We start from the raw sequence: 26,219 nt of genomic DNA, 5'->3' as shown, positions 1-26,219 counted from the left end.
CTAAATCTCAAGAACAGCAGAATGGAATCAACACACAGGGTTCATGTCCTTCTGAAATCAACCCACTTGCACCTTGCTCCTTGGTGAGTATTGTCTAGCTTGAACAGAACTGAGCATCAACATGCGCTTTCTGTCATGTGTGGCTTTTTCAGATCAGCAGCTCTTGTTTGATGCACTTTTCCTTCAAGTATACCCTGGCTCTTTAGAGGCAAGGTAAATCGTAGTCTTCCCAGTACCCTTTGCAATTTTAACACTACTGAAAAGGGTTCTCTACCCCTATGTAGCAGATTCTGTGTGTGCCAACATTCATTACTTTTTTTTAAAGTAGCATCACTGACTGCAACCAAACATTTTGTTCCATTCAACGTATGTATCAAGCTCTTTTTGAGATATGCTAGGCTGTATCTTGCAGAAAGCATTTTCAAAGTCTTGATATGTAACTGGCCTCAACTGGCTGGGCATAATGGCTGAAAGGTCTGTGGCTGGCATGGCATGGAGTGGGCCCACCACGGCTTCCTGACACAAGTGAGCCACATCTAGTCCAGAAAAGCCTTCTGTGCGCTGGACAAGCAGTGCAACCTCCTTGTCATTGAGACAGTAATTGTGCTGTGAGAGCAGTTGTACTATTATCTGGTGTCTCGCTGTGCTGTCAGGAAGTGGGATTAAAAGTCGTTTCATGAAGTACCTTCGAAGAGATTCATCAATTTCTTCTGGTTTACTCGTGGCGCAAATTACTACTATTTGGTCCTCAGCAGAAGTCAGTACAGTGTCCAGCTGCATAAGGAACTCGGTTCTCATCCGACTTACTGGACTATGTTCTTCACTCACTTGAGAGGAAAGGAGCATGTCAATGTCACTAACAAAAATCACCGAGGGTTGGCGACACCTTGCCACGAGGAAGGAGGCATGGACAATTTTTTCTCCTTCCCCTAACCACTTTGTGACAAGGCCAGAGCCAGTGATTTTGAAAAACGTGGCCCCCAGCTGACTAGCTATACATCTGCCCATTAACGTTTTGCCTGTTCCCCGAGGTCCAAATAAAAGGATGCTCCGAGGTAGAGCAGTCAGTCCATTGAATGCATCTGACCTCAATACTGGCCATAAAACCTCCTCCTTAATGACGGCCTTTACTAGATCTAGGCCAGCAATGTCGCTCCAGTCCACGGGAGGTCCTTGGTTGATAATCTCATTGGTAACAAGGTCAATGAGGTGTGTGTCAGTATTCTTCAGTTGCTCGTCCACAGAGTGGTTGGATGAGGTAGCTGCACGAAGTCCCGGGCCTTGCATTGGGTGAGGGAGGAGCTGCCTGTGCTCGTCACCGTGCTCATTCATTACTGGGGAGCTATACTTCCCAAATGAGTCACTTGATCTCGAACCCAGTGAGTTTTTAGCAGTACTATAGGATGGGGGTGTTAGAGCCCTACTGGACTGGCTACTGAATTTCCTTTGCTGTTCAGAGGACATTAGCTGCTTCGTTGGCTTAAATGCTAAGGATGATGTTTCAGCACTTCTGTCAAAACCATTCCCTCTGTTTGCATTTGAAATGCTGTTGTCTGGCATTCGATACATTGGACTCTGTGTAGATCTCTGTTGGCCATAGCTGTAATTTCCATAACTGGAGTCCATTTCTCCTTGCCCTGCCATGTAGAAAGCTTTCCTTTTGAGAGAGCTGGCTGAACTGTTTGTCAGGGCAGACGGCGCGATTGGCGTCAGACCGTGGCCCTGGTAGGAGTAGCTGGGGACAGTGGTTGGGGGCAGAGGGGTTGGAGCAGGGATTCCTGAAGGCAGGTAAGCTGAGGGTGGCGGGGCACCCCCAGGGCTGTACCCAGGGCCAACAGCAGTTTGAGGAGGATAACTGGCGGAAGGGTAGCTGTAACTGGAGAGATTGGAGGTCCCGTTGTAGCCAGGGACGAGGGCTGGTGGTGGTGGCGGTGGTGGGGGCTGTAAAAGTCCCGAGCTGTGCAAGGGGGATGGATGAGGGGATGGAAGTGCAGGTGCTGGCTGGCTGCTGTAACTGGTATGCAAATATGAGCCATTGTATCCTGTGGCATATTCCTGAGATGGGAGCCCTGAATGAAGACTGGGAACGGTGTGACTTCCACAGGTGCTGCTGGAGTAACTGGGTTCAGCCAGGTTACTGGCCACCCCAGGAGAGCTCCCGATGCTGGCTGAGACATCTGCGGGAGGGAGGGCTGCACTTACCCCAGCTTTGCTGGCGGTGATGACATCTGGGACACAGTTCATGGGATACACGCTCTCCGAATTCAAGGATGGCTGCCAAGGCTCACTCTCATTCTTCCGACCATTCACCAGCCCTGAGGGAGCTTCAGAGTAATTGCTGAGAATGGGTCGCTCGGCCGGGCCTTCCAAAATCCCGGAATACTTTTCTGCATACTTTTTCAGAAGGTTGGAGGCGGTCAGAGCCGAGATGTCGTCGTTGGCCCAGGCATACTGGTATGTGCGCTGCAGGTGCCCCCGGTAGGCTTCCACCTTGTGGGCTGGGGACCGGGTGGTTGAAGTGATATCGAAGTGCTGTTCTGGCCACTGGGCATGCTCCGGCGTCCACTGCATCTTCAAGCCTAGGGCAGTACGAAACAACAGTTAACACTGACCTCAGCTTTTTCCTTATGTTTTTAAATGAGTTCGCAAACATACAGTCTGTGAACTTCTTCAGCGCTCTGAAATACTGTACCTAACAGCACAAGTCCTTAAGGAGAGAAAAGGTAATGCCCTTAAGAAGTGGTATGGTTGGTTTGTTACAGGCACATCCACGCATAGACAAATTTTTTACCAATTCAATTGGGGGGCAACTTTTTGTTTAAAAAATATAGGTAATGCTGTAGCTCTCAAAGTAATTAAACAAAACTAGGTATATTTTAAACACTCAGAGTGGAGATTTACTGTAAATACACAAGGCATCCAACTGCTCTGTCCTCTTTCATCCCCGTTTCAGTTTTATATTTTAACCAATATAAAAATATGAGACACAGCTGACAGATCACATCTAGGATACCTCTCTTATTTGGTACTGAACACCTAGTTAGCAGAGTATAATGCACCCTGCGCAGAACAATATGACACAGACATAGCAGGTCATTCCATAATCCAACTCTCATCTAAAGTGGTCCACGACAGTTTCAAATCTGCTTCGTGGAGTGCAGCAAAGCAATCTCCCAGGCAGCGCTCTGTCGCTTTCATCACACAAAGCCTACAACTCGGTATGAATTACAACTGGCTCCTTTCTGCCTCTCAGTTCTGTTGTTGAGGGTCTGGAAAAAAAAAAACAAGCATGACTTGTCTGTCGGTCTCCTTGCTTGCTTTCTCTTCCCCCCCTCTGCTTCACAGCCTCCAGGGTACAAAGAAAGAGGGTTAAAGAAAAAAAATTTGGGGGAAAAAAAAAGGATGAAGAAAAAGAAAAAGAAATGAAACTAAGTCCCTAAAAGTTCTGTAGCTTCCACAGCTAGCTATAAAAAAACCCTGAAACAAACAATACAAAGCAAAACCAAACGTATAAAAAAAAGGAGAAAATGTAATTTGAAGCAATTAATCTTTTAATGACGTGATGTGAATTATCCCTCCTCTTTGTAACCCACTGCAATAGGTAAGAGCAATTTACAAGCATTAAGATAACCCCCTCCAACTTGTACCTATGCATGGTAGACACATTGCTGGGTTTTGTACAGCTGTATCAAATAGACCTCCTTAATCTCTCTCGTATTACCAAAAGTGATTTTTGCAAACAGTCTTGTGCCCTCTGGCACAGATTCCCTGATAAGGAGGAGGCCCAGTCGAAATGAAGCATCTGTGGCACTAGCTCCCCTCTGAATTACTGCAGTCTATTTTGACAGCTTCTACTCCCTCCTGTTTCTCTCTCCAACCCCTTTAGCTCTTCATTGCCTGACTCTGGCATCTGACATGGCCAGCTTAGCCTCGCTGAGCTAAACCTAACACAGCACACAGTTTGGTAACAGAATGGCATGTTTATTCCCTTCTGACTCCCTCTTCCTTGTTTGCAAAACCACTGCACTAGACACTGGAAGTTAATTAGCAGGATGATGCTGTGCTAATTGTGTTAATTTACAAGGTTTTAGTCAAAGAGAATCATGCCAGGGCTGGCACTGCTGTCATGCTTCCGACTTAATGATTAAGAAATACTGAAAACAAGGTGGGAAGGATTGCAGTAATTACACAATAAATGAATAAAGCAACAGATTCATTTGCAATTATATTTTATTGTGGTTGCACTCATTTGCATTTGGATTCTCTTTTTTCTTTTTTGGATTCATGTATTTGCAAATCACCAAATCATTTAAATTTAGGCTGAAAATGGCAAAGTACCTTTAATTGAGCCTTATATTTTATTAGTACAACTAGTCCAACTAGTAAATCTCACTCCCCCTGAGCATGCCATTGATTACTTGTGGATTTTTTTATTCCTGAGCATTCTCTTTCTCTCTCATTTTTCAAACACTTTGACAACTTGATAAAAATGTCTGTTAACAGTTATACAGTTATCCTAGAAAAGTTAATTCAGAGAAGTGCTTTTGACAAATGCAGCTTTGAAACTGAGGTTTTGTCAGATTTATTTCTATCATTTTACATTAATATAATATTTTTTGCTAATTGTTTCTGATGTTTCAACTGTTACCTTTCAGAGGGAGTAAGTATATAACGAAATTGGGAGAAATTATAGAAATAATGTATTTAAATAACTGCACTTAAAAAATGCAATTTTAATGAGAAACTATCAGAAGTTTCCAGAAATCACACTTTGTTAAAATCTGCTGGAAATCTGAAGAATAAATCACCAAGAGCCAATAATTGTCAGTAATCAATATCTGAAATTATTCTAATGTCATGAGAAATACCACAAATTATTTTAAAACCCAAAATTATTAATGTTCCTGTAACGTAGAACTGCACGACAGCATGCAAGTTCACTGCCCTATTTAAAAAAAAAAAAAAGTCAAACAAAACCAACAAGCAAGCAAAACCTATCTGTGTTCTGCAATGTTTTGCTTATAAGGTTACCAAAACACTGAAAGCTTCTGTTACAGAGATGCAGAAAAACTTGAGTAGGTTGATGTTTCACTAGATACTAACGAACAGATGCCATGGGAAAGACTTTGCAAAGAAAGCACTAAAGCAGCAGTGAAACTTTGGAAAAAGAAGGCAAAATAGACATGGATGGAGCAAAGAACCTGACAGGCTGTATTTGTACTGTAGTTAAAAACAATGTGCCAAAAGCATATTCATTAACTGCTTCTATAAGAAAGCCTATTCAATATAAAGAGATAAAAGAATGCACTGGGTCAGAGCTCAACAACATCACACACTACCTACTCTGTAAGCTTTTTAAAATAACTTTCACAAACACTTAAAAAATTTAATCAGTTGGTCTTTTTTATTTAGAATGGATCATGCGTTTTTAAAATAAAATAATTAAATTTATAGTCACAGTGGGGATGATGTATTTTGATCGTGCAAAAATTTAATTCTTTGAATTTTATTGGTCTAGATTTATTTATTTTCCTTATTACGAAGCTACAAAAGAATGTCAGAAAATCTAAATTATCTATTATAAGAGGAGGGAAAAAATCACATCATTGGCATTCTTTATTTAGAATAATTGCCAGATAGACCAGTAGTTTCACACTGTCATGCTATCTTTGGATATGCTCACTGAACAATAATTGAAAGTTTATTTATTGATGCATATTAAATACCAGTGCATTTAACAAAGGCTGTAAAGGCAGGATTAGGCTTTGATTAGATAAGCTTAAGAGAACAGGACTGTTCTCATCCCATGAAACATGAGCATTTATTCCAGCACATCGCAATCATTAGTGTTATTTGGAAGCATAGGTTAATAGTTAACCATAAGCATATTTTTTGCATTAGTAAGCAGTGAAGAAATCTGAATTTACATGAAGTCTGCTGGAATGGTCTGGACTGGGGGGCACAAAGAGCCATTTCCTCAATTTGATATTAATTGAAAAAGCAGAAAACTTTCGCTAGGTTTGACTCTATTTGATAATAGTTCACAAATTGTTTGACAAAAGTCAAAGGTGTGATTTGGGAGAAAAAATGAAGCAGCAGCAGCTGTTGTAATTTTTAATTATGCAAACATTCCCCTTCCCTCTGCCCACCCTCAGCCCCAAATTGCTTAATGTTTGTAGCCACTTCCTCTCCATATTTCAAATCGTATTTTATTAACTCCTTTTTGTTTGAGCTGATACATATTTCTGCTTTTTTTTTTTTTTTGTTAGGAATCCAAATGCTGATATAAACATCTAAAATCAGGTAATTCAGGGCACATTTAGAGGTTGCATTTTTTTTTATTTAATGTAATTTAAACTCTGATATAAACCACAGTGTTGCAGATAGTGTATTTGGTTAATAACTTTCTGAAAATCCAGAAGCAACACAAGGCTGAACGCATTAAAAAACCCCACTTTGCTAACTTAGGAATCCTCTGAACTATCGACATTTTTGAACTGTGTAAAGTGTGCTAGTATGGGCTGTAAAAGGCAAGAGGAAAGGGCTCTGTTCTTTAAGTACAGGTATGTACTTACCAGAGAATTGCTTTTAAGATAAATTTAATACATTTTATAGATAGGCAGTGCAGGCTATTTTAGCAGTATCTGTTTTTCCTTGTCCTGACAGCCTTGATATACATTCCTGTTCCATAATTCTTACAGTTGGATCTATTCAGATTACATTTAAAGTAATTATAGTCTACAATTTCATTATGGAATTACTTCAAACTAAGTGTTCAACCATATTTCCCCTTCTAATATTGTGCACTTAGCCTGAAAATGGAAAATCTAATACACAACACTTCATCAGTTGCACATATAATAATTCCATATGGCCAAAAGCCACTTAAATATTCAATTATATTAATTCAAAGTAAAAATAAACAAAGAAAAAACCAAACAAAAAGGAAAAAAAATCCCAGAGTTATGAAAAACTAACATTGCAATCCAAACATAAAAAGGAACAAGCAACATCCTGTCCAAGAGGGCCTGATCCTGCTGGGAGCTGAGATGACTTTGTGCATACAAAGAACCCCCAGTGCTGGTGCCCTCAGTACCAGGTCAAAACTTCTCATCCCCATACAGGATAATATCTGTCAAAAAAGATAAATAACTAGCCTTTGCTTTCAATTTAAATACAAGGGTTTCTGTCGAAAATAGGCATGGAAACGTGGTCCAGAAATAGGACCACACTGGGTAATACCACCACAAAGGATTTACAGTGTCTCAACTCACCAACTTGCCTAGCAACAATGTGCTTTAGAGAAAGGATACTGGGACTTTAGAAAACCTCTCATCTATTCACATCTCTAATAAAATAATCAAACTAAAATTAAATCATATGCAGCTGTGGGTTTCTGAAGATACTGAAGAGATTGCACTGCACTTCTACAGATGTTGGTGAAAAAAACCTAAATGTCCCAGAGCTGCTGTGCACAAGGCACTAGAAGCAAGGCAGTACACCAACCTTCCCAACCAGCTACCACAGTTTCAGTTTGGATCCGAGGCCTTCAACTGTTCCTTCAACATACCTGAGGCAAAAGAAAATAATTCTCTTCTTGTGGTCTCTCTTTTCCTGCCCCATTCACCCCTGCAGTGCATAGGTCCTACCTAGCACAAATCTGAAGCTTCCTTTGCAAGCATCAGGAGTCAAGCAGGTTCTTAACTTTAGGCCTGTTGTTAAACATGATCTGAGCAAATGCCTAATGCACTGTTGAAAAGGGCTGCACTGCACCAGGGGTGAAAGCAAATGCATGCTTCTGTCAAGTGCCCATAGCAGGCAGCTAGGAGCACACTGCTGCAAGGTTAGGAAACAACTCCAGAACCACAGCTCCAAGTACCACCAACCATTTTCCCTCTAGACTTGAAAGTGCATGTGAACTTCATCACTTTGGATTGTTTATACAGTTGGCCTAGGACCCCAAAAATTGTCCCTGCCCACTGAACTACTACCCTCAGCCCTGTTCCCAGTTATTCAAGACACTGAGTATTTCCACAACAGATCATAATGATTTTAGCCAAGGTTTGCTTCTTGTGGACACAAGGAGATTGGCTCTGCCAAAAGACCCACTGACTTGAATACCTGTTTCATTTGGAATGTACCAGTGCGCCTCAGACCCCTTACTCCAGTGTGGACTGAAGGTGTTAGTACCTTGAGGATCAGGCCCTAAAGTCACATTTTAAAGTCTTTCTCAAGTATGAGGCAGAGCTGAATAAATGAGTCATGCTGTAACCGCTGTTCAAGATGTAGGACACACAGCTCCCTGGATTTATACTAAATCTGATAATATTTTATAAGACTGTATACTGTCATATGTCCCATAATAATAAAAATTAATTCAAGATAAAACAATTCTTTTACACTCAATTTTTTATTAATAAGCGTAATTTCAGCTGTTTGAAGATAGCGCAACTGATCTCTCTTAATTGGAAACAGGAGGGATTTTGAAGAGTGGATTGAGCTAATTATGTTTTGCAGGAAAAAAAAAAAGGAAAGAAAATGATTCCCACATTTATTTTCTAATTACTCAGTGAAGACCTCTGCTCTAGTCCATGAGGAACTCCTTTGACGTCAAAGGACTCGCTGGGAGGATGAGCCTCCAACTGAGATGCCCAGCTGTACAGTCCCAACTTTGTAAGCTTTTTTCAGTAAGTGGCAGCCACAAACTCACAAAAACAGGCCGGGAAAATGCTCTCAGCATTTTCTTAGTAGGGGTCTGTTCTTCCTCTTATTATATATGCAAGCCCTACACATCAGTGGGAGCACGCTGTTGGCAGGGTATTTACAACGTGATTTCCATCTAGCAAGGATAGTGAAAGTATTTCAATCTTTAAAACAAAACACTTAAATCACAAGTAATATTGAGGATCACATATATGTCAACAGCACTTAAAGATGAAAGCGGTAAGAAAAATGCAACATATTTTATGTGAAACTGGAATGATTAAGAAAGAAATTACAAAATTAAAAACTAATTCCAAACTGATACACCCCAATTATCTAACTTTAATACTGTCAAATGATTATTCTTTTAAAACCACACTTTCACACCTTACAACAGCAAATTGCAATACATCTACAGCAAATGAGTTCTCTTCCCACAAGCCCCCTCCCTGCCATTTACATAAAGCAGCCTTTGATAGTCACAAAGATATTTCTGGCTAAACAGCCTTTAGAAGATCCATTAGCTTCAAAGGCCTGAAAAACAGAAATAAGGAGAAGTAATAGTCAAGCAAGCAAAGGGAAACTATGTGCAGAGATGACGCTGGCATATTTTGCCAGCAGAAGCAGGCTGGATCCGGAGGCCAGCCTCGCAGCAGCCGCGGCTGGCGGGGACTGGAGCTATTCCTGGGGCACTCCCGGGACCTCCCTGTCCTCTGCCCACCTCAGAGGCGCTGGTTTCTCTGCAGCAGCAGTCCCTGACACGAAAACATCCTTGCCGGGCAATCACACTGATGCACGATCACCGTGTACCAAACGTTAAACCATTTATGCACGTGCTTTGGAACCCATCTATGTAGAGGATTGGTCATATTTGTGATTAAATGCAGTTTATCTTTGAAATATTTTATTATGTCAGTTTGCCCTCACCATACTAATTTGCTCATAACACCTTTCTAAACCAACTATAAAACACACTAACAAAAACAGAATTGAATTTCCTTTTAGTTTATTATGATGCTTCCTCTGGCCAGGATTTACATTTTTAAGCTGTTTTTGTCAAGTACCTCTGAACAGTACCATGCCTTTAAAGGACCTAGCATGCTTTGTCAGTGCCAAATGAATAAGACAATAATAATTTCTGAGAGAATACTCAGAAAAACAATAGCTGTAAACAAATGTAAGCATAACTTACATGAAAAAATTACTTTTTGCAGTCATCCGAACAGACACAGCCATAATGTATATTTAAAAGATTTAATACACCACATAATCTGCAATTTATGCCCATATAAACATGATAATCAATATAACTGATGTAGGATAACTAGTATTGTAATTCTGAGAATTAGAATATTCACATGATAAAATATAATAATGAATGAATACAGAGTTTGGTCACTTGACACAAGTATTTATGCATATTTGAAAATGAAAAATATTTTAGACTTGGACTGTGATTGTGCTCCCACTGAAGTGCTTATGTCAAGGCTCAAATAAACCCAACTGAAGCTTTTAGAAATGCAGAAAAATGCATACTCTTTTTTTAGGCAACAAAATAGCAGAAGTAGCCTTTTATTTGGTTTTTCTTCAAGAAGAGGAGTTTGAGGCACATTTACCTTGAAAGAGCATAACACAAATCCTTAAAGCAGAGCAGACAAAATACCTTCATGCTTTATCGTGTTTCTCACGTAATCAGCTGAAGCAGGTGAAACACAAAACCCTGAACTTGTTTTTTAGCAAGTAAGTGAGAGGCAAAAGGAATAAATTTTCAGCACTAGGGAGCCTGTCATGGAACATTTGGATCTTGACCTAAAAGCTTCTAGGAAAAAAAACTCCTCTAATATCTGAAAATTCTGATTTTTAAATAATGGATTCTGTTATTTTTCCATTTCTGCTGCTAATCATGTTTCAGCAAATAATTTCCTTTTACTCTTTCATTCACCCTTAGAATTATTGCTTTGGTTCCTTGCCACTAATAAAGCTTTTTTAAAACCCTTTTCTCATGTATCGTAAATCCATTAAGACAATTTCCTTCTTAAGCTCACTTCCTTTTGCCAAATGAAGATCATCAGGACATACCACCGTGTCCAAAGGGACAGCAGAGCTAATGAATATGTATGTTTTATGTCACAACAGAGCACTCCCCTTGTTCTGCAGTATCGACCTTCTCTTATGTGAGTAAATAACAGGTGAGCACTTGTGCATGAGGATAAATGGGGTTAAAACTGCTATACAGGGACATACTTTATTTGAAAAAAGTGGGTGCACAATAAATACAGATTTAACTGATGCTGAATTATTTTTATATCATGTTGTTCCAAAATGTTAGATATCACCTTGCTTTAAAACATAAGACCAACTTAGACAGCAAGAGTAATTTAAAATATATTTCCCTTCAATTAACAGCAGCAGCACTCTGTATAAATTCCATGGTAATAAAATTTTAATATATTTTTCCCTCATCATATCTAAAAAAAGTAGGTATGTATTTCACAGCTTTATGTATAGCAACAAAAGTTTAATTCCATAGATTCATCTAGTCAGCTCTATTTGTTTTACAAACATGAAAGTAAAGTCCAATTTCAATAAGCTTCAAATAATTGTAATCAGGTTTGACCTATTACATTCAACTAACATAAGTGAAAAAGCAAATTTATATGGGCCAGTAGCACAATGGAATCTTGTAGCTTGGAATTAGGAATACTGCTTTCCTTTTAGAGCACTTATTTCAAAACCTACCCTTGTAGGATAGGTATGAACAGTTGCTTTACTCAGATTAGAGTACCTCTGCTAATTAGCTAAATGAGAACAAATACTGATTAAATGTATATATAGAAGTAATCTGATACTCAAGGAAAAAAAAAATCCTTAACATGCGTCCACAGTATACAAAGCTTTCACAAAAATTGTTTAAGTTATTTATGCTTTTTGGCAATCTGCACATTAATTTTTAATGAAATAGTAAAGAGATGTTGCGTCTCACACTTCAGTAAAAATATTCTATAACCAGGACTGGTTGACATAGTGCATTAATTCAGTGTCCTTCACTCCTGGGACCTGTGTATAATTTAGTCCAGCCTGAAGAAAATAACTTTGATCTGAAGGCTGTGGAAAAAGCTACATATGAAATGAGTTTTGGTGGGTTTAGTGTTGTTTCTTATATACAAGACGACATATGAAGATAAACTGCTTTAGAATGCTCCTGACATGGCCCAGGATTAAGAGCAGGGAGCTCTTAGCAGAGCTCATCCACTCTCTCCCTTTTTCCCATCGTACCAGACACACATCACACACATTTCTCTCTCTACGCATCAGAGCAGCTACTGCTGGCACACACTGCCTTTCCAAGGAGAAGATCCTGTGCACAAGGATTGTATTATCAACCTGTACACTGATTTGGGGTCTCCATTAAAAACCCAAACAAACAACAACGTCTGTATTACAACATGGGAGGGAGATCACGTTGTTGTAGGAAGGGATGATGTTACCACATGGAAGATGAGATTTCCTTCCCAGGGTAGGGAACACCTAAGCTAAGTCATCAGAGCTGCACTAATCATGCTCTTAGGGAAAAAAGAGCTCCAGCACAGCTCCTTCCCCGGCTCGGCCGTGCGAGCAGCTGACCCTGCCTTTCCTTCCTGCTCCCCCCAAAGCAGAGAAACAAGATTAAAAGCAGAAGCACAACCAAAGAACTGACATCCTAGAAAAACTAAGCTGAGATAAATCTTTCCCCCACTTAAACCTTTCAATTACTGTATTTCACAAATTCCAGAGATTCTTTCTTGCTCCCTCAATAAAATGTATCCGAATTAGCTACTGAAAAATGGAATATAGCCAATTTTTTGCATGCTCTTGGTTTGGGACTTACTGTATTATTTCCTGAGCATTTGAAAGGAACGATATAGATTGTTCAGTTGGCTTGACAAATTATCTGGGGGACAGGGAAAGGAGGAACAGGGAATTTTCTATAGACAAATATAGAAATCTCTCTCTCTCTCCTTCTCTCTCTCTCTCTATTTATATATTTTAGACACACAGGCAGCAAAGCACCAGAGAGAGAATGTCTCAACTGAGAAATTGAACTCTGTGTATGCTGATATTTTTTCCATATTCCTGGAGAGAGTGGTAAGGAAAAGAGACTAACTCGTCATACTAGATGTTGGTTCTCCTTTCTCAAAAAAAAAAAAAAAAAAAGTAAAATTCATCCTGCAACAGGAAAAGTTAAGCCATGTCCAAAGACATACAGGGTGTCACTGGGAGGGTGCACAAGCAGAAAAAGAGGGGAGAAAAAAAAAAGTGCTGGTTTTAAAAACAGAAAGAAATTATAGAGCCCAGCTGATAAAACGTCACACTCCTTTGCAGCTATCACACAAATTTAGCCATTTCTGTAAACAGCTTTCAAGATACAACAAAAATCTAAACCATGCAATGATTATATCAATAACTAGCTGAGTACTATTGATAGCTTAAATAACAATAATCTGTGTTATTTTTCTGTAATTTTGTCCATAGCCTTATTGCATATGTAGTCACCTAATGATGAAATACTTTTAAAATTTGCTTCAGGGTACAGAAGTCAAGCTCCACTGATTAGCATCTCAAAGCGCACTACAGGCACACATTTGTATAGCAGAATAATAGCACTTGTGTTTGTATGCTGCTAAAAAAAACCCAGCTCCCCCCCCACCTCCCCACTATTTTACTTGATGCTTGATGATGCACACTGATGAAAGTCTCCTCACAAAATATATACAATACATAACAGCTAACTGTAAGAATGTCAAAAACAAGGGAGAAAGGTAACATCACAAAAAGGAGCCAAAAAGGGGTTTTGGGGACATGCATGATATTTAGACCCCAGGTTCATGGGCTTAATTCGTCTGTCACTTCTCTGGTTTGAAGTCAGAAGAACTACTGAAGTTTACAATTTATTGCAAAGGAGATAAATGTGCCACATTAAAATGTGTTAATTACATAAATTATATTTTATTCACCACTGTTTGGGGTTTGGGGCGTGTGCTTAATAAAAATTCATCACAGAAAATATTTCATTAAGATCTTGATAGAGAGTTCTGATATTCATTGCACAAGCTCAGTTTCTGATTAATTTCCTATGTCTAATTAGGTGGCATTCAAACTTTATTGAATGTGAGCCTTCCTAAAATTTGCTGTAAACTGACAGGACTGTGTCTGATTTCAGTCACATTTTGAGACACCAGTCCAACAAACTCCCTTCAGCAGCCCCGCATCCTTCCCTGTGCATTCCCCTTCTGCCATTTCTCCAGGCAGAATACTTTATTACAAGGTTTAAGTTACAAAAGTCTCCATCTAATTTTGTATTACATATTAGAAAAGTGCACACACATAGATTTAGCATTAAAAATGCTACACACTATCAACAGGAACACTAGAATCTTACCAAGTATTCAGCAATTATAAGCTTAAATTATTTTTTATTAACACTTATCTTTTTATCCATAACGTGTAAGTAGCATCCAAGAATGACTTAAAGAGTGCTTAGCACTAATATAATTAAACTTAGCATCACTTAGCATCAAGAATTAAGTTTATAAACAAACAGATATTCACTGAAGTATGATATCAGTAGTAAGCATTCATTAAAAGTTGCTTTTACTCCAGAAAAAAAATTAAAGTTAAAACAAAGACCGGATTGAATTATGAGGTTTTGTGAACACTGTGAGAGTTTTGTGATTGCATGTAAAAGATTTACAGATCTGCAGAAGATGTACAGATAACAATTGAAAGGTGCATTATACTAATCAGAGAAATGTATAGCCTCTGCAAAGCAGGTAGGAGTGAATAATTTTAATTTTCTCTCTTCTTACAGTTTTATATTATTACACAAGGGAAGCAGAGGAAACCTAAATATGACCCTATTTAGATATACTAACTGAAAAGCCTTTGTAGAATTTTTTAAGCAAACAGGATTGTGCTTCCAACGCTGCCCATCTAGTTTTCCAATGTGTTAAATTGGATGGTTACTTGGACAGCTCTCTATTCATTACTGAACTGTGGAAAGGAAACACAGAGGTGGCATTTTCCTTTTAAACCATCTAATGCCTTGTAACCAGATTCCAAAGCATCAAGGAGAGATTTCTTTTTTTTTTCTTTTTTTCTTTTTTTTTTTTTTCTAGTAGACAAGCTGTCGTAATTGAAATGAAGTCTAATCAGACTCATTACTGTTTTCAGCAATTTGCACCACCAAAGATGCTTATTAGGTAACAGTGTTTAATAAACCACTCTTTAGAAAACTACCAGTAATGAGCTCTTAACAGCCAATCTTTAGCGTGAATGTAATGTGAAAAGTGTTCCTAGCACTGAATAGATTTTCACATTTAGTAGTGTCATAATTAAGCTCAAGGAATTGGTAGCTGTGATGATAGATATTTACTGCAATATAGACTTTCCGCCCCATGAAAATATATTTGAAAATACTTGGGGTTCAATATTTCCAGAGGAAATTTCAAAATTGCTTAACAAAAGACTGTGTGAGGCTGGATTAGGTCTATAAATGATACTTAATCATAGAGTATTTAGGGAATGCACAGAGTACTGTGAGTCCAGTATCAACTACAAAGCATGCATAAAGTTAATTCCACCTAGCTTTGTTTGACTGCTTGTCCATCACTTAAGAATTCCAGTCATTAATATACAAATAATAAATGTTGTCACCAGCTGAATAATAATGAACAAAAATGGCCAATAACAAGAGATACTTGAAAAAACAATTGTCAGCTCTCTTTCCACAGTAAAAGATGAAAATGCCCGAGAAAAAACAGCAAATTGCTTGGTTTCAAAACAAAATTACGGATCTCTAATAAATATATATATATATCTACACACACACACATATATAGCTAATGCTGTTTTCTCCTACATGTTTCACATACTAGCAAGACCTAATATGTACTTAGGACCAAAACCCCCCAAGTTCTTAATGTAAAGAATACCACAGCTTTGAAAATGAAATATTGTGACATATATTATTCCTAAAAGCCCCCCACAAAAGCTAAGTTTTTATCGATAGAAGGTTCAATTTAACTAGATGTACACCTTGCCACACTAGTCCCATCAATACTACTACCTAACAAATGCTGAAAGTGGCAAAAAAGAAAATAAATTGCATGTATAAACTCCAACTAATTAAATATCCAGAGTAAATCTTGAGGAATAGCTTCTGTTCTCTCATACCATTGATTTCAGCTTGACATAATATTTAAAGTTATCAATAAGAAATGACCGAGACAACCTTTTTCTCTCCCACTAGGAGAAATACATAGGGATGCAAACGTTGTTTTGCTTACTAGAGATTCTGCTGGACAAGGTTTGTGTTGGCGGCCAAGACTTCGGAAAGAAGTGCATAAACATGAGTAATCAATAATAAAACCACTAACAAAATGATGAAGATCAGTTCTCTCTGACCAAGATTTTTATACTGGAATTCCATGTTAAGATGTTAAGAAGAGTTCCTTGCTGAATGAGTGCTCTCACTGCATGCTTTGTATATCCTAACCCCAAACTTCAGCAGCCCTAAATGCAGCCTCTAAGCCTCTGTATCTGTTTGCAGCTTTCTGAATCAATAGGACAATGAGAACTGAGACTACCAAATTAATGCCAGTTTCATTTGATTTTGTGGTTTGTGCTTCTTTGCACTACAAAGTGGAAAAAGGAAAAAAATCCCAACACAACCCCACACCCTTAACTTGTTCCCAGATGGGTTTTTGTAGCTTTAAGATCAAAATATCTTCCAGTTTCTTAAGTCTAAAGTGAATTTTACTTAGATCCAACATTTTTAGTGTGACTGCTGTTTATCCTATTATGCAATTCCAAACTCTGCACCTTTAAGTCACATACTTAGCTCCTGCTCTTTGCAAAATAACGTAACATAAAATACGATAAAATAAAATAAAATAAATAAAATAAAATAAAATAAAATAAAATAAAATAAAATAAAATAAAATAAAATAAAATAAAATAAAATAAATAAAATAAATAAAATAACGGAGACTCCACAACTGCTTTGGACTGCCTCCTCTTGTACTTGTGAATAATGCATTAAACTTCGCATCATTTGTGAGTGACAACCCGATGGTTCAAGATGCATAATATGCATTTTGTACTGTTGATTTTAGTAAGCACAGATGCTCTGAAGCATCAATTGTTCATCAGTAAGTCCTTCAATATCATACATTATGGTATTTTTTCTAGTTTAAGACTGGGGTTGACATAAATGTAGCATCCATAGCAGGTATTTCAGGCATTATTATAAAGCTATTGTTACCATCCTTTCTTACTCCTAACACAAAATTAAAGCAGGGGGGAACCTTCAGCGTATTCCCTGTGCCTAACACTACCACAAAACAACAACAAGTTAGAGAATCACTTTTCTGCCTCAGATCCTCTGTATTTTATCAAGTCTACAAAATACCACTGTGCTCACCTAAGATGCTGACCCTAAACAATGCCTGACTTTCAACAGAAATTGAGATTTTTCCTCCTGGTATCTCTAAGCCTTCTTAGCCCGATCACAAAAGTCTGATCTGACTTTTAGAGAAGTTTCCACTGAAGAACTAGGACCTACCAAATTTCACACTACTCCAGGCTGCTACCCTGAGATAGTGTGTCATATATACATGAGTATGGACTAGCATAAGAAACTGCAAAAGCGTAGGAAGTCAGGGAAGGAGGTGAAGCTACAGGGGCAGGTTGAAATCCAGGCAGAATTTGCCTCAAAACATTGAATTGGTCAGAAAGAGCAGCAGCATCCTATAAAAAGGACAGTGAGAAAAACCTTAACGCCCATATTTAAGGTGCTGCCATCAACCAAAGCCTCCACGGTGTAGATGCTGAGGACTCTCCACAGGGCCATGCAGATGATGACAGCTTAAGTGGGAAATGTCTTCTGTCATCAAAACCAGTGTGGAGCCCTGGAGTGGCTTGTCTCAGGACAACTCCACCACAAGACAGCATAAATAGCAGAAAGAGGATTCCATGCAAAATTTATGGCTCTTTCTACAATAGCATAGACACTTTCTTCTCCATCAATTAAATTACAGTACTATAGCTCACCTTCTCCAACTAGGACCCAGCATCAACCACAATTTGCCCTTCAGCAAAAGGTCCCATAAAGAATTGTAGGGTACCTTTGAGTACAGAACACCTGAGATTTCTGTTCTCTCTTCTCTCTCTTTATGGTGACTTTTCAGTACATAAAGGGGGACTACAAGAGACCTGGAGAGGCACTTTTTGCAAGGGCATGTAGTGACAGGACAAGAGGGAATGGCTTCAAACTGAAAGAGGGCAGGTTTAGATTAGGTATTAGGAAGATGATCTTTACTGTGATGGTGATGATTCTCTCTTACTCAGAGAATCTGTAGATGCCCCAACCCTGGAAGTTTTCAAGGCCAGGTTGGATGCACTTTGAGCAATGTGGTCCAGTGGAAGGGCACAGCATGTCCGTGACAGAGAAGTTGGAACTAGGTGACTTTTAAGGCCCTTCCAATCCAAACCATTCTATAAATCCATGACTTTTCTTTTTCTTCTTTTTTTCTTTGTGTGTGTGTGAAGTAGAAAACAGCTTAGATGAAATATCATATGAAATTGTTTCACTTGATGTCCAGCATGGGCTTTTTTTGCTGGCTTTTTCAAAGGAACAAATCCTACCCCTCAGCCCCCAACCCAAAAATAAACTCAATTGTTCCAATATGAGCAATCACTTGTCCAAACAACTGCACACAAGCCAACTTTACAGACTGCCAAGGCTACTATTCTATTGTAACACATTTACAAAAGCTACATAATAGATGAGTTGCAGCAGATGAGAACATTTGTCCAACAGAACTGCAATCCTGTATCTCAAGGGAGACAATATTCCCTGCATTTCAGACTGGTTTAAACACACAGACTTGCCTAGCAGTGCTTTCTTTAAAGGTAGTCTAGTATACACTTTCCTAACTGAAATTGCTCATGGAAATATCTCCTTATGAAATGAAGGAAGCAAAAGGAACATCACCAGGTCCTATACAATACAGCTGTAGGTTTTTCTGGGGGATGGAGGTTAATAAAGCAAATGCATGTGCAAGTGAAGAACACATTTGCAGGCTTTGGAGGGATTGGGGTAAGTGCAGCAGAATGTAGTAGTCTTTGTCTTTATTTTTTATTGAGTATTTTCTCCTTCTCCACTATAGGGCTTTCTATTTATTTTAGCATAACTCTGTATCTTTGTCATTAAACAATTGAGTTCTAATAAAAAACAAAATGCAAACAGCCAGTTGTGTAATGAAAAACAACACAGGGTTGAAGGGGGGCTCCTGCCTGATCTCAGCAGCAGATTAGCTTATGCCCTGCAGCATGAGATGGGAAATACGTTCCTCACTATAACAGTTTTGATTCTGTATTTGTATTTCATGTGGATTTTAAAGAGAAGAATTATAAAGCTTTGATTCAGAGAATCTCTCTCTCTTTCCACATATACATACGTATAAATGTACACACATATTTTATTTCCCCTCCCAGAGCAAAGATGATGTTTATCTCTAGTGAAGGCTCAATGTTTAGTCCAGAATTAACACACAGAAAAATCACACAAACAGATAAGCACCCCCATGTTCTGGACTATCCCAGTGCAGACTATATCAACTGCAGTCCTGTATACATATCCTTTTGAGAAATTCTAAGCAACCCTTTTTTCAGCAACCTTCCTGCTGCACTATAGTATACTATATTTCAATAAATATTATTTCTTTTTGAGAATGATACAGTTTAAACAAAAAATGTTTAAAAAATCAGTTAATTCCTTTCATACTCAAGCCATGTTAAGAGTTTATTCACTGGCAACAAGACGGGAGATCTCCAACAGACACAGATCTTTCAGATGCATCTTTCTTCCTGTATCTGACATACATGACCTCCTTCTCCCCTTCCCCATTCCTCATTCTTTACATGCATTTCTGCACTGTCCTCTATCTCAAACTTAAAGCTGTGCCAAATCAAGAGCAGCAGTGCTAAAGGGTGGTCAGAAAATAGGACAGCAAAGGTTTTTGAAGTGAACAAAGCAGCATCCTGTTCCTACCACCTATCAAGCTTGTTTCTGGTTTCATGTACTGAAGGCCAGGTTGGGTGATTGCCACTCACTTCAGGAATTTAACTGCAGATACAGCACAGCCCTTCAACACACTCAATCCCAATGGTACGTGAAATTCATGTGGAGAAATCCCATCTCAGTCTGTCAGTGCACTTGCTAAGTGGCGAGTGAATACCTAACCTACCATACAGTATGTGGGGTTAGCTGCTCTGAAGATATAGTTAATATTGGGAATAAACAGTTAAGCAGACAGCAGGAACAAGAAAATCACATTTATGAAGACTTTAGAAACTTCAGTCCACAAAAGACAGGAAAATAAGGTAGAACCTCATACTCAAGAATTTTCTAAGTACAAAGCTAAGGTTAAGAAAAACTTAAATTTGCCCATGGACTTAGCTCAATTTTTTGTTAGCTGTTTGCATTTTCTTCTCCTTTTTTTTTAACTTCTCATAGTTTTCATTAGGCACATAATTATCTAGGCACATTATTACGCAAAGATCTTTTGTCACCTTTTCAAGAACGCATCCAAAATATTTTAAGTAAATATCCTATATTTGATTTACTAAAAGTTGCCTTGAGTCTGATCCTTTTTTTTTTTATTCTATATATTAAACTGATTTTGCCATGACTGAACTGAAAGGTACTTGATAACAAATGGTTACGGGGCATGGGTTGATATTTAAGAGGTAAGGTTGCACCAAGGTAGGTTTGATAGGCCGTTTTGTATTGAGGATAACCAGCAATGACATTTCTTGAAAAAGGTCTGGATGCTAAAGAGGAGGAATGCTCTAAATGCATCAATGAAAACTGCTGCTGAGCATGACTGCGTTTTTTAATATTTGGACTATTTTCAAAGGAAAGACAGTCACGGTACAAATGTTTTTTCAATAAATCTCTGGTGAGTACCGGGCACTTCCAAGATCAGTTACACAGCATACTCTTAAAATGATTAAACTGTCTCTCACAGCACTTTAAATGACAGACTGCCCAGAAAAAGCACAAGTGCCCCACAAATTAGGAATTGCAACAGTAGTTGATAAGCTAGAATGAGCTCTGGGGCGTTTTAGGACACACCTCACCCTCATTACTGGGCTGGCCCTCTTGGAAAAATGCTTCCCCTTGTGTAAGGTCATTCAACTAGATTAAAATATCTCACTGTAATGTTACCTCTTTATAACACCTAACATACTTGGGTATAGATGTGCTGGTTACAGGATGAACAATGAGCTTACTTTTACATGCACTGCATAAAGATACCTGTGTGATTTAGCTGAAAAGGAAAATTTCATCTGTATTTCTGGGATGGCTCTATCTAGAGTCACAAGTTGCTATAACAGAGAATTCAAATTGTTTAAACAGTTCCCCTGCTCCCTTCTTCAAGTTGTTATGAATGTCTATAATTTAGGCCTCTGTGTTGCTAACATGCATGTGGATATCTCGTTAGTCATATGAATAAAGCTGCATAATTAGGCAGTGGTGTAATTTGTAGCCTCCAACTCTTTCTTCCACCTTCCTTTCCTGATGCTCCTTGAAGAAGCTGTGATTTATGTTGGTGGCAGATCGTGCCACCGTTATTCACAGAAATACCCTTTGCTTGAAATTCTTTGAAATTAGTCACAAGAATTAAACCTTCTACCAGTCACGAAGGACAGGGATATACCGCGACAACTCCTCCACCGCCCACACGTGTGGGGACTATATTTGCTGGGATGGGAATTTGGGCAGGTGACCAAACAGTTAACTATGCTTATCCTTTCATCCTCCAAACTGACAGAGACTTCTTTAAATTCTTAAAACTTCTTTTACAGAATCTCTGTTTGACAATTTCTAAATGTGCCCAAATGTGCACCAAGTTCATCTCTATTAACAGGAAATGAAACTGAAATAAAGAGGGGCTCTTCATGTTGACTGCAGGCATTTCAGATTTCATGGCAGCCGTGTCTCCCCCAGTGCCTTTTACATGGAAAAGATAATGTGTGTGAAGAAGAACAAAATTGCAGGTTTAGTAATGTCAAAATCTGATTTATGCCAAAATAGAGATGTCAACAATAGCAGAATAAGTGACAAGTGTTAAATTACCCAAAGAAGTAAATTCTGTAATTATTTACCTCCCTGGCATGTGATCCTTAACGACCTCCAGACCTATAAGGAACAGCAGGAATCGCACACATTTTGAAATTCAGCATTTTTTCTCTTTTTTTGAGAAAATACTTTTTGCCCCCAATTTTTTTTTTATACAACCAAGTGCCATCATCAACATTTCAAATAAAACGTCAGCATCAAGCCCCACAGCTGAATATGCTGGGAGCTGAGTATACAGTCATCTGCAAATGGACAACTTTAATTCGATTCCTGGCACCAATGGCCACGCTGAGAATTCTTCTATCTCTTCACACCAGGGGTTTGCTCTTTTAAGCATTGCTCCCTGAAGGGAAGGCAAAACTAGAGAAAGAGGATTTCCAATGACCCTGCACAGATGAATGAATGTGTCAATGGTGAATATTGGTTCAGCTTTGAAACAGGGAGTCCTGCAGTGGCTTCTCTGCTTCATCCCCACTAGTGAGTTTCACTGTGGACTTCAATGTGTAGGAGGCCTTTGGGGAACACATAATAAATGGGGGGGAAAAAAGGGTGCGGGGAGAATCAACAAAATGGTTTGAGAAGAATAGAAAGGCCTTTCTCCAATTATAATCTTTAAATTATTTCTTAGAGATGAGCATCTCTTTGGCATAGCTGGTTACAGAAATTGGTTTTAAAAAAGCTTAAATAAATTAGGGGTCCTTGCCAGACAGTCAACATTAAAGGCCAGCATGCCCTTTCAGCACATATTTAATTTTGATGGGTTTCCATTTTTTCACTTGTTTGTTTCTGGTGTAAAGATGACATAAATAAGTTGTGAAATTTTTAAACTGCGCTCTCTTTCAGGGTGAGCCTGTTCCTCTGTTTATGACTGACTGCATGGTGGGAACGCTGACGTGAACCAACTAAACATGGAAAGGAAATATACCTCACCTCCATAACTCTCCTATAACTCAGGTAAACACAAGAGCCTGTGTCTAAGCAGCAGAATACACATTTACTTCTAAAAGCCTTTCAGTTTGTTTTCATTCAACTACCTATCAATCAATAATAACAACGTAATTCCCTAGTTGTGCCAATATTCATGGTTTTAGCTCTTTTTAAATCTAAAGAACATATGTTTCAGTAAGACAGACATCTAAGTATTTTAACATGATTTAGAGTAACATTTCTCTAAGGCCATATTTTTTACAAGTTCTAGCTTTCTAAAGTTGCCATATAATTTAATCTGTATAGCAAAATTTATTAAGGAAATAACACAAGCTTCAAGTAACGAAGGTTGTATTGTTAAATTCCCAATAAATGCTGCTTTTCCTCCTTTATGTGTACAAAAGTTTTATTCTTTATCAGAGAAAACCCAATATTTTCAAAGTAAAATGTACAATTTATCAATGTTAAAAACCACAGAAGAGCAGGAACATCTTTTTTTTTTTATATGTCATAACTTTAACATATAGGAAAACCAAATCAACCAAACCACAGGAACCCACTCAAACTCTGAACAAACAACAACAACAACGAAGCCCCAAATCCAAAAATCAAACAAACCTTAAACACACCCCAGGAACTCTGCACAGGTTGCTATAGGTTTGAAAATTAGATTTGCAGTCAATTACTGTCCAAAGCTGAATGCATGCTCTTTAACTATAACAACCTTATGCAAATTAAAGTTTCTTATTATAGAACTGCTAATGAAATATTTACATTTACCACTAATGTTGCTGAGAATTAAAAAAAAAAAAAAGGTATCTAAAGAGATTGGGCAGCTTTAGTCATTAGAATAATATGCAGATACTGAATATTTTTGGATACTCGGGGGTATTAGCTATACATTTCATAGATAGCATCACATATTGCTCTGTTTAAGCTAAGAAAGAACTTGGGTAATCGGATTTATATAGTCTATAGCATTTCCTAAGGATGCTGCCTGGGATTTGTCACTTTTCAAACAGTTGAGATGTCAATCTTCTTTTAAGACTACTTTTTAAATACTGAGCAACAACTTTATGAAGAGCTGTGCTCATTTCCAATTATGTAAAAATTAATTTGTTTAATCAAGCTACAAGAAATTGAACTGGAAAAATTCCATCACATTAAGTAAAGGATTATTACTCACAAGAAATATTTTCAATGTCAGACAGACTTGCAGAAAGACGCCAGCTCTATGTCTTACAGAGAAGTCTATGTGCCTGTTTCTCCTGCCTGACCAGTTTTTTGAAAGCCCTCCACAACAACAACAAAATGAACTCTAAATACAGTGTTCACTTGCTTTTTAATTTTGCTTTAATCACAACCAAAGAAATTTCCAGGGATAAGGCTTAAATAGTTACCTTTTACAAATGTGCATTTTCTTTTACATGGCAAAGTGCACAGGAAAAGGAAAGGAGATTCCTGACAAGTTGCTCTGCCTCTTGTCTCAGGAATATCTAATAAATAAGCATATTAGTTCATCTGGCCCACTCTCATTATTTGGTAATAAATGCTTCCCTTTTAAAACGTATTTGAAAACTGGTAAAAAAAAAAAAGAAAAAGGCTTTAAGTTATCACAATGCATGAAATCCTCTAATTTTATTATTCATGATCATTATCAAGTAAATTGTGTTGAAAAAAGGGAACAAAATTTTGGCATAATTTTGGGCTGATTGCAGTACAAATGAGAATTGCTCCCATAACCTCTTTCTGAATGGTGATATATGCAAAATAATCCAAAATGAGTTGCTTTCCAGTCCCTTTACAGACTACTTGATATCCCCTGCTCAAGTGTTTCAAACCTTCAGTCGCTGACTGTAACAGTGCACAGATGGAACAATATTTATTCTGTCAGTGGAAACTAATTAGGATGACACTAACTCTGAACATTAAACCAGAAGGAAAAAAAAATCACACTTTATACAGTATGGCACATGATCTGTGAGTTTACAAATAAATACTATAAATTTTAATGTATTTCTGTAACATGGGATGCATGACCATCTTTGCTGTTGCTGCTGCACATGGTAGCCAGAGATGGGCTTGCAGACCCATACCTGGATTTGTGCACAAACACCCCATGTCCACTATAAACTCACTTCACATCAGAAATTGCATCCCAACAACTCCCACTCTGCCAGAAAAGGAAGTCAGGCTTGCATATTACTTCACATAATTTTTCAGGTCAGCCACACTGCCCCTGTCACCAAGATGTCACATCACCCCCCTCAGCCTGCAGTCCTTCAGGTCCTGGCTGTGCCAATGTCAGAAGTTGGGCAGAATCAAACTCAGTCATGGAGACAACCAGCCCCCGCATTCTGCTTTTCCTCCTTAACTCCAGCCACAGGCAGGCATCAGGAGGTTGGCTGCCCTTTAGAATAAAAGATCTCATTTGGTAAATCATGAGGTCTGGTACCTATATCTACATATAGATGTGCACCCTCCATGCAAAGACTGGCTCACAGCTCCTGAAGAGTCAAGATCACACATGTGACCACAGGACTCAAACTGGTAATTTTCAAAACCTCATTATGGACCTAAATCTACATCTTTTGCTCTCTTTAATAGCTTTAAGTCTCTTGATTTTGATGTTCATCAGCTTGAATAAATTAGTTCACAAATGTTTAATGTTTTGGAGACCTCCATGGTACAGCTCAAATTCACAAGATTATAGACACACCTATAGCATGGTAGTTTACTATTAGACCCAACTATCCTATTGTCTTGCAGCACTATTCTCTTTAAATGAATGGACATGTCAGAGGAGAACTGGGTTTGTTATTAGTATGCATTTGTGAAGATTCACCATTCTAACATCTTACTCTACAATAACAAAATTTTGTAGGGGAAAAAACAAAGACGTATATGCTTAAAGCAGTGTTAACTTTTGTAATTTGAAATAGCAATTTCTTAAAGACCTAAAAAAAAAAATGGAGGAAAAAAGAATATCAACTACCCACAGTTAAGCAAGTGTTAACATTTGGGAAGTAAGGCATGATAAAAAAGTCATCCCATTAATTCTGTTAATCTAACATGAACTAGGAAGAAACAGAACTGCCTGAGAAGGTGCGATCTCAAAGGCTTCTTGTCTGTGCAATGGCATGATTCTCTAGAGGTGTTTAAAAAACTAGATTTGGAAGTGACACTTTCTCTATTGGTAGTGTTCTTCACTTAGCATTTCTCAGCAACCAGGAATGTGCTGGTACAGAATTTCATTTTGACTCCATCCATATTACGTGAAAAGTAATGGTAGTAATGAATATGCCTTTTATAAAAAAGATGTTAAGCAAACACTTCTTCAACAGTTCTGTCCAGAGCCACTAATCTAATAAAGGATATTGTCTATGTCAACAAATCTGTTTTT

At 38.2% G+C, this 26,219-nt stretch overlaps 1 protein-coding gene across 1 annotated transcript in view; it reads right to left on the bottom strand.

Annotated features, from left to right (window-relative positions):
- Nucleotides 1-330: 330 nt before the first annotated feature.
- FIGN (fidgetin, microtubule severing factor) overlaps nt 331-26,219 on the bottom strand; it is a 96,664-nt gene continuing 70,775 nt past the window's right edge. The window contains exon 3 of the mRNA XM_058809850.1: nt 331-2,579. Within this exon, the coding sequence (XP_058665833.1) occupies nt 331-2,579 (2,249 nt within the window). The remainder of the gene's footprint in view (nt 2,580-26,219) is intronic.

Source organism: Ammospiza caudacuta, chromosome 8, assembly GCF_027887145.1.
Source record: "Ammospiza caudacuta isolate bAmmCau1 chromosome 8, bAmmCau1.pri, whole genome shotgun sequence".
NCBI classification, from domain to species: Eukaryota; Metazoa; Chordata; class Aves; order Passeriformes; family Passerellidae; genus Ammospiza; species Ammospiza caudacuta.
The sequence above is the reverse complement of the archived record's forward strand: the minus strand, read 5'-3'. Positions and strand labels throughout refer to the sequence as shown.